At 37.1% G+C, this 18349-nt stretch overlaps 1 protein-coding gene across 4 annotated transcripts in view; it reads right to left on the bottom strand.

The window, feature by feature from the left end:
• NME7 (NME/NM23 family member 7) overlaps positions 1-18349 on the bottom strand; it is a 273460-nt gene that overhangs the window by 145433 nt on the left and 109678 nt on the right. For all 4 annotated transcript variants that reach the window (XM_035010884.1, XM_035010887.1, XM_035010886.1 and 1 more), the window contains exons 8-9: positions 8230-8294; positions 5841-5909 (exon numbers count right to left, since the gene is read on the bottom strand). In XM_035010884.1, the coding sequence (XP_034866775.1) occupies positions 5841-5909; positions 8230-8294 (134 nt within the window). The remainder of the gene's footprint in view (positions 1-5840; positions 5910-8229; positions 8295-18349) is intronic.

Genomic DNA, 18349 nt, shown 5'->3' with positions numbered 1-18349 from the left:
ACTACCCAAAGCTAAGAAAAGAACTACCACAAGCAGTTAAGTGAAACCATTCACAGAGAAAGCACAAGGCTGAGAAGACTGCATTTCCATCACCTGGAGTAGAAAGCCATCTTGTGATACACAGGGCAACAGGTAGAGTCCTCAGAAGGGTACTGCACCATTATAGTTGGTCTTGTATATGGAATGCTCTGTACCCCTCCTATAAAGCTTAAAAGCAAGCCTTGAAAAGGTCAAACTGATCCTATGTAACTTCAGTGAGTGACAAAACTATGTCAAATACTCTTCGAAGGAATATGACATACATATCATATAACATTATACATTTCACATTATCCAGCATCCAATAAAAATTACTAGGCATGAAAAGAAATAAGAAAATATGAACCATCACTGGAAGAAAACTCAATAAATTGATACAGATGTAGCAATGACAGAAATGTTGGCTACACAGAATGTTAAAACAGCTAGCATAAATAGGCTCTATATGCAAATTAGGGGAAGAAAACATGGACATGATACAGAGAAAAATCAATGATATTAAGAAGACCCAAAGAGTACACTCATGGTGAGCACAGCATAACATACAGGGTTATTGAATCACTATGCTGCACACATGAAACTAATGTAACACTGTGCCAACCATACTCAAAAAAAAAGACCCAAATGGAACTTCTACTGATGAAAACTACATCTGAATTAAATACACTGGATGGGATGAACAAAACAAAATACTGCAAAAGGACAATAAATTTGAAGACATGAAATCCAATTACTCAAAAGCAAGCAGAGAGAAAGAATGAATAAAACTGTCTGATGGTAATTTTTTTTCCCAATGACAAGCTGTCTAATATGTATATAATTGGGAGTTCCAGAAAAAGAAAAGGGGTGATGAACAGATAAAGATTCCAAGAATTAACTGCTAAAATATTTTCAAATTTGATAAAACTCATAAGCCAATGGATCCAACAGAGTCCAAGGAGAATAAATGTAAAGAAAAGTACAGTGAGCCAATAATTAAATTGGCTAAAAACAAAAAAAAAAAACCATTAACAAAAAACCCTTAAAAACAACCTTCCCCCCAAAAGACATATAACAATAGAACAAAGAAAGATGTAAATGACAACAAAAATCTGTCAATCTACAATTCTATGCCCAGGTAGTTTTGTTTTTTGTTTGTTTGTTTTTTTTAAGAGAGAGAGGGAAAAGGGAAGGGAGGGAAGAGAGAGAGAGGGTGAGGGAGAGAAACTTAAGCAGGCTTCACGCCCAGGGCAGAGCCCGATGCAGGGCTCAATCTCACAACCCTGAGATCATGATCTGAGCTGAAATCAAGAGTTGGACACTTAACCAACTGAGCCGCCCAGGCTCCCTGGAAGATATTTTTCACAGATGAAGGAAAAATAACTTTTTCAGACAGACAAAATGTGAGAGAATTCACTGCCAGCAGCCTTATACCATAAGAAATGTTAAAGGAAGTTCTTCAGACAGACGGAAAAAAGTACCAGACAGGGATCTATACAAAACAATGATAAACATGTGGGTAAATATGAAACATGTTTTTTTAGTTGGTGTGAAAGATTATTTAAAGCAAAAATATTAAAAATGCGTTACAGGGTTTATAATAGAAATAGAAATAAAAATGTATGACAACCACAGTGCATACGGAGGGGGAAATGGAAGTATACTCTTAAGGTTCTTAACTATATGTGAAGTGGTATAATGAAACACGTGATCAAAGAAAAGTACCTCTCACAGTGTCTGGAACACTCAATGAATGTTCTTTTCTTCTCTACATGGGGAAAAATACTTCAGGAAGAAGTGAAAATAAATATAAAGACTCTGAGGCAGAAGTACAGTTCGTGTGTATGAAGATCAGTAAAAGAGCCAGGATATCAGGAGCTAAAGTGAGACCACAGGAAAGCAGTAAGAGATGAGGTCAGATCACATAGGGACATGCAAGCCATTTTAATGACTTTGGAGAGTTTATGACATACAGTGACAACGTAAAATAAAGGTAATTTATTACAGAACAATATTTAAATATTAATTGGAACTCAGTCATCACACCTAATAGAAATGCCAGAAGTTAAAAGAGGAGGGAAAGAGCTTCATGCTTAATATAGTACACAGAACCCTACTCCTTAGAATCCCTAAAGGTAGCCCCCTGAAGTCACTTTGCTATTTTGCAAAGGTCATATGTAATTGATTTTTTATGGATAATTATGTTGAGTCTGATTTTCTGTCTCATGATATTCAAGTACTGCCTACACATAAATGTCAAGAGCCAAGTTCTCAGTAGGGGCAGAAGGCAGCAGGAACATGCCATCCAAAAAGAAGGAGTGAATTTTGTCTGCTTTTATTTCATTTGCCTCTCTCCTTGTCTTTCAGTGTTAATCACAAATACCATTAAAAATACAGACATAAAGGGCTATGCAAATGTACAAAATGGAAAGAAAAAAACATGTTGGAAAAAGGACTCCATCAAAAGCATAATGTGCTCCTTAAAAAAATGGACTCAACAAAATTCTCAAGTCACCTAGGTTTTTAACTAATTAAAAAATTACCAAAACCAAAAGACCTGTTTGTTTCCTTCACAGCCCTTTGACTCCTGTCTTTTATGATGGGATCATTTGATTTAATGTCCATCCTCACCAGACCATAAGCTCCATGAATGCAGGTAGTGAGCTTTTTTTGGTTCATCTCTCTACTTGATATCTAACACATTGTTTGGCACATAGTAGATACTCAGTATATATATGTAGTAAATAAGTGGACTGTGATAACACAATGAGAGGAATTATCACCTTTTTATAACTGCAAATGCTGAAGCAGCAAATATAAGTATAGATGAGCAACACAGAATCTATTACAAAGAATTATGTCAGATACAATAACGTCAGCGACGCTGTCCCTATTTCACACTATACATCCTACATTTAAGAGGATCATTTCAGGGGTGCCTAGGTGGCTCAGTCGTTAAGTGTCTGCCTTTGGCTCAGGTCATGATCCCAGGGTCCTGGGATCGAGCCCCGCATCGGGCTCCCTGTTCCGTGGGAAGCTTGCTTCTCCCTCTCCCCCTGCTTGTGTTCCCTCTCTCGCTGTGTCTCTGTCAAATAAATAAATAAAAATCTTGAAAAAAAAAAAAAAGAGGATCATTTCACCAATATATCTTTACATTTAGATAAATAAATAAGTGGACCCACTATTATGACCTTATATATCTTATCATTTATTTTATAAATAAGAATCTGGAGACAAGGAGGATAAAGTGTTGTACGAAAAGTCAGAATAAGAATCAAATCACCTGTTTTTGTCCCTTTAGACTATGTTGCCTCTTAGGATTATTTTTACAGGGTCTTCTTTTTGAATTAGATAAACTTCCTAAAACTAAGAGACATCCAATAGTATGCAGCATTTAAAAATTTACCTTTTCCTTGAGCTTAAATTCAAGTCCTGAATATTAACTGTCATGAGAAATAAGAGAGCTTGTGGGAAATACAATGGTCACAATAGCAAGTGAGACTCAGTATTTGCTATCTGATTTTTGGTGTCTCAAATTAACCAATAAAAGATTCTTCAATCACATGCATTTGCAGTATACAGATACAGATCCTCACACAACTTCCTTTGAACAAAACTGAATTATAAATGGAAAAAGCACTTTTAAAAGCATTAGAATAAGAAGATTCATAAGAATATTAGTTCAACAAAATATTACTGGGATAAAAACATTCTTATTTCCCTTTGGAGAAAATTTTCAAAGAAACTTCCCTTAGTTTCAATAGAATTTTATATCATATAAATAGAGAACATCTTACAAAGATACCTGGATAATGTTCTGGTTCATTTATATACTCCATTTTCCCATTAACAGAACACTCTAAACCAATTATAATTTGAAATATTTGTTTTACACTGAATAAACCATTTCAAGCTGAATAAAAAATGATAAGTATTCCTAAAAATGGCTCACAAGGCTAACTCTGAAGTAATGTAGTTTTTTCTTCCCAAACAGCCCATATGTTCTTTATCTTAAGTAGACTCTGTTATTAAAATCACAAGATTTAAATAGTAGTTACAGACAGTATCTTACTGAGAGTATCAGAAAGAAGAAAGCACATCAACACCAATTATTCCGGGATATCCTGACATTACAGTATGATATTGCTACTGTCATTCAAATTCCTGATTTCTTAAGGAAAATGACACATCCACCCAGTGATGTTTTTACTTTTACTCTAGAATTTCCCAAATCAAAAGAAAAAAATCCTAAGAGTAAGTATATATTACATAAAAATAAATTACATGTATAGTATTTTAAAGCACAATATAGGAGACAATAAGTCAGAGATGAGGGGTTTTTAAAGTTATTTTCCAAAGGAAAATATAGCCCATCTCAGATATGTGCACAATAGTGCCCTCAACTATTTGTTACCAAATTCAATACTACGTGATATTGTATGAGAATGTAACTGACGATCAAAAGACATGTCTCCATGGGTTTATCTTATGCACAGTAGAGCTATAACATAACATGAATGGAGGAAGGTAGCAGTTTTCAACCATATTTTTTAAAGTAAAATTGAACAAATAAAAGAAAATATATAAAAGAGAGATTTAAGAAATGGAAAACTGCTGTCTCTATTGAATTAAGTGATAACACATTTTAAAATTCTTCCATTTAAGAAAAGGCATAACGAAATGAAGAAGCTCATAAGATTAAGGTTCAGTAAGCTGTTACAGAAGGAAAACCACTCTGGCTCCTCTAACTAAGGGTGGAAATCACCAGTACACTGAACATGAAATAGATTTCATAATCAGTCTTGACTCTGTAGGACTAAATAAGACAAAGGCTCAGGCCAGTTCTCAGACCAGTGCATTTGTCCTTTTTAAGGAAGGCTGAAAGGAAACGTCATAGAGAAGTGAGAAGGAGAATCTAGTCTCACTGTCAAGAACAGTAAACTTTATGCAAAAAAAAAAAAAAGTCAAACTCTGTAAAACAATGTAGGTGAGGAGGCAGTCCACCAGCACAAATGTATCTAAGATAATTTTACAAAGAGGGGAAGGAAACTAATTTTGATCAAATATCTACTATGTTTTATTTTAAGGAATAATATTTGGCTTATTCAAATATAGTCATTTGTTTTCAAGAATGTATTTCATTGCCCTCTGACCAACACCTTTTAAATCTTATTTCTTCAGTCTCAGTCACATTTTCAGATGATTCTACCTGCATTTATATCATTAAAGTAGATGTTAAATAATGCTATGGTGTTATACTGTAACTATTTGCTTTTAACTTTCTAAAGCATTTTGGAGAGTCTTCCACTCTGAGAATATTATAAACTTCATAAAGAATGTCCAAATGCATCAATATCCCAGCAATTTTTCTTTTTTTGCATTGTGGTATATTTTTGTTTCACAAATGAAATAGTAAGATATTTTAAAAACTGATCCAGTGGCTCTCAGAGGTAAGAATGCCTCAGTCACTGGGTAAAATCAGCTGGCAACTGGCAGACTCGCGAATACTTTCATGATTATAAACTATACTGAGATCCCCCAGATTTAAGATACACAAACTGTTTTCAGGACCAATGCTTTACATTTACTTTGTTTTATTTTTTTTAATTTTATTTATTTATTTATTTATTTATTTGAGAGAGAGAGAATGAGAGACAGAGAGCATGAGAGGGAGGAGGGTCAGAGGGAGAAGCAGACTCCCTGCCGAGCAGGGAGCCCGATGCGGGACTCGATCCCGGGACTCCAGGATCATGACCTGAGCCGAAGGCAGTCGCTTAACCAACTGAGCCACCCAGGCGCCCTACATTTACTTTGATACTTACATTATACTCAGACACTACTCCTTTATAAACTTCATAAAACTCTTCAACATTAACTCGATCCATGTTGAACTGGATTGAAACAAAACAAAATATAAGCCAACCACCAAAAGAACATAAAATGAACCACACTCTGCACTCAGCATTTATGATCTCTTGGATATATTTTCCTTACTTTAAAATATAAACCTTGCACAAATTAAGTACTCTGAAAAAGTGTTGTTAAAGATTAGCTCATCAGTAATAAAAATGGGTATCATTTATTGAGTACTTAATGTATCAAGCACTGTTCTAGGACCTGTACATGCATCATCTCATTTAATCCTCACAATGACCCCATGACATCAGGTTATGTAACCTTCAGATCTGTGTTCCATCTCAAGCAATCTGACCCCACTGGTCATGCTCTTAACCACTACACTATACCTCTCTTCGAATAAAACCTCATTCTCAACACACACACACAATTTATAAGCAATGTCATGTTGTTTACTGATAGGTTAGTGGCCCAAGAAATATTACTAATGAAAAGTACTTCAGATTTTGTAGCAGCCAAAAATAATACCCTTTTCCTCCCAAGCATTCAGAAAAATCCCTAGTCTGGTTCATAGTAAAGCATTTCCAGGCTGGATTCAAATTTGGTTAAAAATAAAATTGCATTAAGTTCTAGGGTCTCAAGAACTAAGACCTTAAACTGTTTTTTTAAATAGCCTCAGAATTTACAATTTTATTTTCTCCCCTACTTTCTTTATTGTCACCAGAATTGAAGATCACTGAGAAATTTCTGCCTACCTGGGCAATAATTCAAACTGGGAGGATTTATTTCACAGGCAACATAACTATTACAGGTAGTGAATTTTGTCTGATTTCAGTGTTTTAGCCTACAGTCCCACAACTTGTACTTTTAATATAACAAAATAATAGAATATATAACTTATTAAGTACTTATAATTTGCCCTGGAATTTCTACAAGGCATTGCCTAAGGTTATTTCATTTAATTCCTAAAATAATCCAATGAGGCAAATCATGTTCTCACTGGCCAGCAGACCCATGAGTGTAAAAGGCAGCTGACCGACAATTCAGAAATAGAGCTTCCTGACTCCAAAACTCAATGACTGTGATTGCCACTAAACTATCATGCCTCCCTCATAGGTTCAATCAATCATTTTCTTAATTATTATTCTTGTTGTCACCACGCATGGTTGGCCAGCTATGCTAGGTTGAGGGCCTAGAGTTAGATCAATGTTTAAATCTAAATTTTCTCTGGCCAGCTATGCTAGGTTGAGGACCTAGCGTTAGATCAATGTTTAAATCTAAATTTTCTACAAAACACACATTTTTAAAGCAGGTCCTACAATCCTATGAATACATCACCAAGCTAATACTTTCAGAACATTTTGGCTAACAATTTCTTTATAATCCTAGGTAAGATTCTTCTACTTTCTCATTAGTCTCCAAGTTTTCCCTGATGACTCTGCAAACTAGTTGATATTTCTGCCCTTTTTTTGATTTGTGGGCATTCCTACCAATTAGGGACACAAAACTGTCAGAATCCCAGTTCCCACCCTGACCACTGATTTTGGATGATCCTAAGACTTAGCAGAAATCAAAGCAGTTCCTTTTCGGGAAAAGAACACATAAATTATATTGATAAGAAAAATCTCAGCTCCAAAGTCAGTATTTCATTATCAAAATAGCATAAACTTGCTGTCTTCACACATAGTAAAACCCAAATTGTTTATCTGATTCCTATTATAACTTGTACCCAATTTTTTGTCAAGTGCACTGGTAAATACAGCACAAAGGTATGAGAGCTCTACAGAAGTGGATGTTGTTTCCTCAGTGAAAGGTTTCCTATAAATGCATCCACTAGGCAATTTTGAACAGTTGTGGGCTTTGGAGGTCAAGTGGTATGACTTCCAACAGAAGCTGAAATGTGCTAACTCCAAAGAAGGTTCTGAGGGAAAGCCCAGAAGCCAGCAAAATGTCCTAGTTAAGGGGAAAATCTCAACTGACTCTCTTTCTCCATTCTCTTCTTAGTCACCAAACAACAGAGAGCTCAGTATAACTACTCAATTCTATTTTCTGTTTGTAGGAACTAAATACATTGTTTCCATCTATATTTATTTTGCAACCAAAGTTCCAGGAACTGTATAAACCTGTTTTATAACCTTAAATTAGGTGTACGATTTGAATTTTAGTTCCCTCAGTGAAAGATTGTATTGATAAAATAATTTCAAAAACATTTTTTGATTATAAGGTTATCAAGGTCAGTAACTATATCTTTTTATTTTTAATGTGTTGAGTTCACAAGTGCACAGAGAAAATTCAATATAAAACATTAAAAAAAGAAATCTGTCAATAGATTATGAGTTATTGCAAACTACCTACCATCTGCATAGCTGAGATTTCAAAACCTGCATCCCGGATAGCCATGAGGATCTTTCCCAGCAGTCCTGAAAATACAGAACAAACGAGTGCAAAAATACAAAATTTTCAAGGTATTTTAGTTTCTTAGAAATGCAAATTTTCTACCTCAAAGTACTTTGCTTACACTCTATACAGAGAAATCACATATTTCTCCAAGGGAAACTAAATCTCTAATATCAAGCATCACCAGTAATCATTTGTTTCACTCAGTAAGTGCTTCAGGAATATCAACAATGATCCTGAAGATTATGCAAAAAACCTTTAAGATACTATTTTGCCTTAAAGCGCCTGAAGTCTAGTGATGTAGAGAATATGCAAATCAAACAATTGAAACTAACATTACAAAAAAAATGAAATGCCAAAGTACTGGATATGGGAGTTCCAAGGATGAGTTCCAAGGAGAAAAATCAAATTATAATTGAAGGGGTGGCAGAAGGTTTAAGGGGAAATGAGAGCATGAATTGGTACTTAAAGCCTGTAGATAGATGGGATTATATGGAGAAGCAGTTATAAAAGGACAGAAGGCACAGATCTGAGAAAATGTGAGCACGTTCACATGACAGTAAGAAGGTAGAAAAGAAGAAAAAAAAGTTGAAAAGGAAAAAGAGACTTGATCCAGTGCTTTTTATAATACGGCCTGTAGATCCTGGGACTCTGGGACTGATTTTGAGATTCCTTTAGTTTAGTATAAAAATATTCTAAGCTTCTTTTTTTCAAGTCAACTAAAATTCTCTCTCCCTCCCTGTCTCTCTCTCTCTCGCTCTCACACGCGCACACACACACACACACACACACACTTACCCCATATATTTTGGATGATTTGGATGCTTATTTGGTACCCCAAATCACCAAGGAGTGTGCACTTTTTTTTTTTTTTTACAATTTTACTACAGCCAGATAGTGCTATTATAATTGTAGTAGGTTGAGGGATGGGAAAAAAAAAAAAAAAGACAACAATAGACGGATGGGAAAAAAAAAAAAAGGACAACAATAGACGTATTTCTCAAGTGATATATTTGTACCAACTGAAGGCCAAATGATACCAGAGCATGCTGTAGAAACAAAGGTTCCTCAGAAGTAGAACAGACCCATGCCAACTCAGAGCACTCTACCATATCCATGACTTAGTGACTGAGTTTTGTCAAACATCTTTATCTTATCAAAGTTGTTAAGTTAAATTTTATTCATTTTATAGTCTTGTTTGTAATGAATTTGTAAACTGCTTTAGTTACACAGTTGCATGTGCAACGGTTTATATTTAGTTTTATATTTGGACATATTTAAGTTGCATTATAATTACAATAATTCACGTCAACACTGGGGGTTCATCAGAATATTTTTCCTCCAAATGAAACACTGCCAAAAAAAAGGAGAGCCACTGAAAACGTTGAGCAGAACACAGGACAAAATAGTGTTTTAGGAATATTATTGATGTAATAATGACAGGCAAGCTGGTCTGCAAAAAAGGAATAAAAGACAGAATAACAAAGGCTTTTGAAACCATCTAGCAGGCTCACTGGACTTGGATGGCAGCACTAGAGAAATAAGTAATGAATATAAGACATTTCCATACAAGAACTAACAGGACTAAACTGGACACAGAGTGTGAAGATGAAGGAATACAGGTTCTCTGAGTTCAAGTGACTGAAAGATGGACAGCATCTTTAAGAAGAAAACAACTAATAAAAACAAATTGATTAATCTCCTGGGGAAGGTCATCAAGATGGCATGATTGCCAGTTCACCAGTGAGCTGGACCCAGGCACTGGAGGGCTCCCCACCCCTGTCCCTACCCTTGGAATGTGGGTTCTGCTTGCCTTTCCTGCTCCCAGAGGCTACTCCAAGGACACAGCCTTGAGATAATGATGCATAATACTGCAGGGTATGTGTGACTGAACTCAGTTAAGACCTCTATAGAAACTTTTTTAAGATTTGGCACCTGGGTGCAGGAATCCACTTGCCTTGCTGCTGCCTAAGACAAGCCGTGTATGTAAGTTTCCTTGCTTATTAAAACAGCCCACCGACCAAACTATAGTGGCCTTCCTGTTTCTTCAGTCTCTCCCACCCCTCTGAGTTCAGGGGCCAGTTTCAGATTACATTCAGAAAGCTTCCAAGGATGTTATGAAACAACAATTAAGGAAAAAGATAGTGAAATATTTTGAACATAGAAACAGAATTTTAGAACAGAACACTGATCAGTATTTGAGAAGAGAGCATATCCAATGGCTAAAAATGATTGATGAATGAGTGAATAAACTCCCTACACAATATAGGTGATAAGGGATTGCATTCAAATAGCTAGACAGGTAGAGGGCTATAATGAAGTGTGCAGACAGGTTAGAGCTGAAATGATGAGAACAGAGGTCTGCTTGTTTGACAAAAGGAAGAGGAAAAGGAGGGGCAAAGATGGCGGAGGAGTAGGGGACCCTATTCCAACCAGTGCCCCAAATTTACTTTATCCGGCAAGGCTGGATATCTATCAGACCACTCTGAAAACCCATGAAATTGGCCTGAGATGTAAGAAGATAAGTCTGGATTTCTACAAACAGAATATCGCTGATGGTTGGTTTTGAGGTATAAAGTGGGGAGGCGTGATTCCACAGACAGATATCAGAAGATAAATGGAAGGGAGAGGGAACCGTGGGGATCCTGCACCACCGGTGAACGAAGTCTCCTGCGCTGGGGACAGGGCACAGACTCACAGACGGGTAGCAGTGGGGAAAGGACTTTAGGGCAGTGCCCCGGACTGAAACCAGGAGCAGCAGGGCCGCACCTGCAAACTGGGGCAGCTGGCGGTTTTAGAAGCACAAAGGGCAGAGAGGTGCCTGGATCTGGAAGCGAGGGCTGGGAGTGCTGCTGAGGGGTGCAAAACCCAGGACGCTGTGGTTTTAGAAGCACAGACAGAAACGGAGACAGTGTGGCCTAGAGAGCTCACTGAAGAACAGACTGAGATCTCTCTGCTCTGAGGCAGAGGGTTGGAAACAGTCACTTCTGCTCTGACTCTTGGAAGAGACGTGGAAAGCTGCCAGGGAAAGCCGCCAGAGAACAAAAGACCCCGAAAACCGGTTTTCACTGAGCCCATTCCCCCCCACAGGGGGCAGGGCAACTCTGCCCAAACAGGGTTGCCTGAGTGACAGTGCGGCAGGCCCCTCTCCCAGAAGACAGGCTGGGAGAACAAGAGACCGACAACCCTAAGGTCCCTATAAAGCAGGTGCATCATTTTTGGACTGTGGTCAATAATTTGGACTCTGTACATTCCCTCAACAACCACTCAACAGAATGACAAAGAGAAGGAACCCCCCAAATAGGAAAGACCCAGAGATTGTGACTTCTGCCATAGATTTACAAATGGACATTAGATATAAGCAAGATGTCGGAAATAGACTTCAGGGTAACAGTTATAAAGATGATAGCTAGAATGGGGAAATTGATTAATGGCAACATAGAGACTCTAAGGGCAGAAATGAGAGCTGAACTGGCAGAACTTAAAAATGCTATCAACAAGATCCAGTCTAATCTAGGTATACTAACAGCTAGGGTAAACGAGGCAGAAGAACGAATTAGTGATCTAGAAAACAAACTGATAGAAAAGAAGGAAAATGAGGAGGCCTAGCATAAGTGACACCATGAAACGTTGCAACATCAGAATTATTGCAATCCCTGAGGAGGAGAGAGAGAGGACTAGAAGATATATTTGAGCAAATTGTACCGGAGAACTTCGCTAATCTGGGGAATGAAACAAACATTCGTGTCCTAGAGGCAGAGAGGACCCCTCCCAAGATCAAGGAGAACAGACCAATGCCCCGGCATGTAATAGTAAAACTCGCAAATCCTAGAACCAAGGAAACCATCTTAAGGGCAGTTAGGGGGAAGAGATTCCTTACGTAAGGAGGGAAAAACATCAGAATAACGTCAGACCTATCCACAGAGACCTGGCAAGCCAGAAAGGCCTGGCAAGACATATTCAGAGTACTAAACGAGAAGAACATGCAGCCAAGAATACTTTATCTGGCAAGGCTGTCATTTAAAATGGATGGAGAGATGCAGAGCTTCCAGGACAAGCAGAAACTGAAAGAATATGTGGCCATTAAGCCAGCCCTGCATGAAATATTAAGGGGGGTTCTATAAAAGAAGAAAGACCCCAAGACTGATATAGAACAGAAATTTACAAGAGACAATCTATAGAAACAAGGACTCCATAGGCAACATGATGACAATAAATTCATATCTTTCAATAATCACTCTGAACGTGAATGGCCTAAATGTTCACAAAAAAACGGCACAAGCCTGCAGACTGAATAAAAAGACAGGACCCATTCATATGCTGTCTACAAGACACTCATTTTGAACCTAAAGATACATCCAGACTGAAAGTGAAGGATGGAGATCCATCTTCCATGCCAATGGACCTCAAAAGAAAGCTGGAATAGCAATTCTCGTATCAGACAAATTAGATTTTAAACTAAAGATTGTACTTAGAGACACAGAAGGACACTATATCATTCTTAAAGTGTCTGTCCAGCAAGAAGATCTAACAATCGTAAATATCTACATCCCCAACATGGGAGCAGCCATCTACATAAGCCAACGGTTAACCAAAAAAAAGAGTCATATTGATAACAGTATGTTAATTGTAGGAGACCTCAATACTCCACTCTCAGCAATGGACAGATCATCTAAGCAGAAAATCAACAAAGAAATAAGAGCTTTGAATGACACGCTGGACCAGATGGACCTCATAGATATATACAGAACATTCCACCCTAAAACAACAGAATACTCCTTCTTCTCGAGCACACATGGAACTTTCTCCAGAATAGACTACATACTGGGTCACAAATCAGGTTTCAACTGATACCAAAAGATTGAGATTATTCCCTGCATATTCTCAGATCATAATGCTTTAAAACTGGGACTCCATCACAAGAAAAAATTTGGAAGAAATTCAAACACTTGGAAGCAAAAGACCACTCTGCTCAAAAATGTTTGTTTGTGTCAACCAGGAAATCAAAGAACTTAAACAATTCATGGAAACCAATGAGAATGAAAACACATCAGTCCAAAACCTATGGGATACGGCAAAGGTGGTATCACTCAAAAAAAAAACCAGAAAAATCCCAAATTCACCAGCTAACTCTACATCTTAAAGTACTAGAGAAAAAGCAACAAACAATGCCTAAGCCATGTGTTAGAAGAGAAAAAATTAATATTAGAACAGAGATCAATGAATTAGAAACCAGAAATACAGTAGAGCAGATCAACAAAACTAGAAGCTGGTTCTTTGAAAGAATTAATAAGATTGATAAACCACTGACCAGACTTATCCAAAAGAAAAAAAAAAGGACCCAAATTAATAAAATTATGAATGAAAGGGGAGAGATCACAACTAACACCAAGGAAATTATTGTCAACAACTCTATGGCAATAAATTAAGCAACCTGGAAGAAATGGATGCCTTCCTGGAAACCTATAAACTGCCAAGACTGAAACAGGAAGAAATTGACAACCTAAATAGGCCAATAACCAGTAACGAGATTGAAGCAGTGATCAAAAACCTCCCAAAAAACAAGAGTCCAGGTCCTGATGGATTCCCTGGGGAATTCTACCAAACATTCAAAGAAGAAATAATACCTATTCTCCTGAAGCTGTTTCAAAAAATAGAAAAAGTAGGAAAGCTTCCAGAATCATTCTGTGAGGCCAGCGTTAGCTTGATCCCCAAACCAGGCAAAGACCCCATCAAATGGGAGAATTTCAGACCAATATCCCTGATGAATATGGATTCCAAAATCCTCAACAAAATCCTAGCTAATAGGTTCCAACAATACATTAAAAGGATCATCCACCACGACCAAGTGGGATTTATCCCCTGGATGCAATGGTGGTTCAACATTTGCAAATCAATCAATGTGATAGAACACATTAATAAGAGGAGGGAGAAGAACCATATGGTCCTCTCAATTGATGTAGAAACATAATTTGACAAAATACAGCATCCTTTCCTGACTAAAATCTTCAGAGTATAGGGATAGAGGGAACATTCCTCATGCTCATAATATCCATCTATGAAAAACCCACAGCAAATATCATCTTCAATGGGGAAAAGCTGAGAGCCTTTCCCTTAAGATGAGGAACACAACAAGGATGCCCACTCTTGCCACTACTGTTCAACATAGGACTAGAAGTCCTAGCAACAGGAATCAGACAACAAAAGAAATAAAAGGTATTTAAATTGGCAAAGAAGTCAAACTCTCTTCGCAGATGACATGATACTTTATGTGGAAAACCCAAAAGACTCCACCTCCAAATTACTAGAACTCATATAGCAATTCAGTAATATGGCAGGATACAAAATCAATGCACAGAAATCAGTTGCTTTCTTATACACTAACAATGCAACTGTAGAAAGAGAAATTAGAGAAACGATCCCATTTACAGTATAACCAAAAACCATAAGAGACCTCGGAGTAAACCTAACCAAAGAGGTAAAGGATCTATACTCTAGGAACTATAGAATGCTCATGAAAGAAATTGAAGAAGACACACAAAGATGGGAAAACATTCCATGCTCATGGATCAGAAGAATAAACATTGTTAAAATGTTGATGCTGCCCAGAGCTTCTACACCTTCAACGCCATCCTGATCAAAATACCAATGGCATTTTCCAAAGTGCTGGAAAAAACAATTCTAAAATTTGTATGGAATCAGAAAAGATCCTGAATCGCCAAGGAAATGTTGAAAAAGAAAAACAAAGCTGGGGGCATCACGTTGCCTGATTTCAAGTTATATCAGAAAGCTGTGATCACCAAGACAGCATGGTACTGGCACAAAAACAGACATATAGACCAGTGGAACAGAATAGAGACCCCAGATAGGGACCCTCAACTCTATGGTCAAATAATCTTTGACAAAGCAGGAAAAAATATGCAATGGAAAAAAGACAGTCTCTTCAATAAATGGTGCTGGGAAAATTGGACAGCTATTACAGAAGAATGAAACTCAACGATTCTCTTACACCATACACAAAGATAAACTCAAAATGGATGAAAGACCTCAATGTGAGACAGGAATTCATCAAAATCCTAGTGAAGAACTTAGGCAGTAACCTCTTTGACGTTGGCCACTGCAACTTCTTTCAAGACATGTCCCCAAAGGCTAGTGAAACAAAAGCAAAAATGAACTTTTGGGACTTCATCAAGACAAAAAACTTCTGCACAGCAAAGGAAACAGTCAACAAAACGAAGTGGCAACTCACGGAATGGGAGAAGATTTTTGCAAATGTCACTACAGACAAAGGGCTGATATCCAAGATCTATAAAGAACTTCTCAAACTCAACACCCAAAACACAAATAATCAAGTCAAAAAATGGGCAGAAGACATGAACAGACACTTCTCAAAAGAAGACACAAATGGCTAACAGACACATGAAAAAAATGTTCATCATCATTAGCCATCAGGGAAATTCAAATCAAAACCAAATTGAGATACCACCTTACACCAGGTAGAATGGCAAAAATTGACAAGGCAATAAACAACAAATGTTGGAGAGGTTGTGGAGACAGAGGAACCCTCTTCCACTGTTGGTGGGATTGCAAGTTGGTAGAGCCACTTTGGAAAACAGTGTGGAGGTGCCTCAAAAATTTAAAAATAGAGCTACCCTATGACCCAGCAATTGCACTCCTGGGTATTTACCCCAAAGACACAGATGTAGTGAAAAGAAGGGTCATATCCACCCCAATGTTCATAGCAGCAATGTCCACAATAGCCAATCTGTGGAAAGAGCCGAGATGCCCTTCAACAGATGATGGATAAAGAAGATGTGGTCCATATATACAATGGAATATTATTCAGCCATTAGAAAGGATGAAAACCCAACTTTCGCATCAACATGGATGGGACTGGAGATTATACTAAGTGAAATAAGTCAAGCAGAGGAAAGTCAACTATCATGTGGTTTCACTTATTTGTGGAACATAAGGAATAGCATGGAGGACATTAGGAGAAGGAATGGAAAAATGAAGGGGAGGAAATCAGAGGGGGAGACGAACCATGAGAGACTATGGACTCCGAGAAACAAACTGAGGGTTTTAGAGGGGAGGGGGGTAGGGGGATGGACTAGCCCGGTGATGGGTATTAAGGAGGGCACATATTGCATGGAGCACTGGGTGTTATATGCAAACAATGAATCATGGAACACTACATCAAAAATAATAATGTAGTGTATGGTGAGTAACATAACATAATAAAAATAAAATAAAATAATAAAGAGGGAAGAAAACACAAAACAAAAAACCTGGTAGGAATGAGTTTTCAGAAATTATTTAAAGTTTAGAAATTAAAGAATGAAAATGAATAAAGAAAGATATATAGAGATGTACATGCAAATAAAGAAGAAAAATATTACAGGAGTATCACCATATCAAACAGAGAGGAAAATCTTAGAACAGAGGGATAGTCAAGAATTAAAGGAGATTAAGGACTCTGGGAGTACAGATAAAGCCTTCAGCATAAGCAGGAGTATGTTGACATTAAAGACATTTGAGAAAGTTGTAGCAACAGAGTGTTAGGAAAAAGAAGTTAGATAACCCACTAAAAATCTGCACCAAAGACTCAGATGATAATGGATATGAGAATGTTAACCAAAATTCCAAATCTTTAATCAACAGAAAAATATTAGTTAGGAAAGAAAGAAGTAAATTAACAATTACTGAGGACTGAACTCTTTAATATGAATTTATACCATTTAATCCTTAAAACAACACTCTTTAACAGAGGCTACTATTCCACTACACAGATGAGAATATATCAGGTTTTGGAGGATAGATAACTTGCCTGAAATCATAAAGTATTGTATCTCCAAATCTCACTGTCTTTCTACAAGTTTAATAAGACAAAAGAAATGCATATGTAGAAGCCAGGTATGTAAAATTCACTGGACAATATAACTCCCTAAGGCAAGGACCATGATCATTTTAGTTCTCATTGTATCTCCTGTGCCTAGCACAATTCTGGCATGTAGTAGGTTGAACAAATACTGTTCACTGAATTAAGAAATAACCAAAGAGACATACAATCATAGCTCTGCTTGATGCAAACCCAAGTAACTCTAAGGCTCTTCAGAATACAATTTGAAAATACTGGCAAATTACAAAGGGGTAATTAAAGTTAGAGAGAGTGAAAAGGATTATTTAAAAATATTGGCTTAGTGATCTGAGAAAAAAAAAGTTCATACTTACTTCATGCCATATACAAACAGTAATCCAAAATGAAGTTAAGGTAAATGTAAAAGAAAAAAAAAAACCAATTGATTAGAGAAATATATTGGTGGCTATTTTCTTCTCATGATAAAGGTAGCCTTTTAAAATATATAAAGCAAAAAAAGAAAGAGAGAGAGTTCTGTTTCTGCTATGACTGAGTAGCTCCTATTGGAATAACCTTCCCTCAGATAACAACTATAAACTCCAGAAAAAACATAAAAACACAACCACCTGGAGGCACTGAGTGGGATCCCTGTTTTTGCAGTGGTCAGCTTGAGGGAAAGCCACAGTCTGCACTAAAACTCTGACTGAAGGCCCACAGAATTAGCAAACTTAAAGAACTAGAAGATAAGGTTTAGGCAACCACAGACACTGGAAAGTAAGTAGAAAGATAATCCCAGAAAAAAGAAAATCCAGAGAGGAAAACCTGACTTCTGTGTATCAATGTTGCTCAAATCTTGGGAAAACTGAAGCATTCATACATGGAGCAGACTCCCAAGAAGCCCAGCGAAGATGAAAAGAACTGAATGGAGTTTTGAGTTACTACCCACCAAAGTGGAAACAGGGATTTCTGATCAATTCAGCAAGTTTACTGGTTGTATTTAAAATACCAATATATCTTTGAAGAAGTGACATCTAGAATTTTGTAATATCTCATTCACAATATTCAGGAGATGATCCAAAATTATTTGATGTATGAGGACACAAAAAAACATGACTATCCCCAAGACAAAAGAGAATCAATGAAGACCAACCTCGGATGACCCAGATGTTACAATTAAAAACAAAGATTTTAAAGTAACCGTTATAACTGTTTAATGAATAA

This window comes from Mirounga leonina, unplaced genomic scaffold (genome assembly GCF_011800145.1).
Source record: "Mirounga leonina isolate KUSES-001 unplaced genomic scaffold, KU_Mleo_1.0 Mir_154, whole genome shotgun sequence".
Classification (NCBI taxonomy): Eukaryota; Metazoa; Chordata; class Mammalia; order Carnivora; family Phocidae; genus Mirounga; species Mirounga leonina.
Note: the sequence above shows the minus strand (reverse complement) of the source record. Positions and strands in the feature narration are given on the sequence as shown.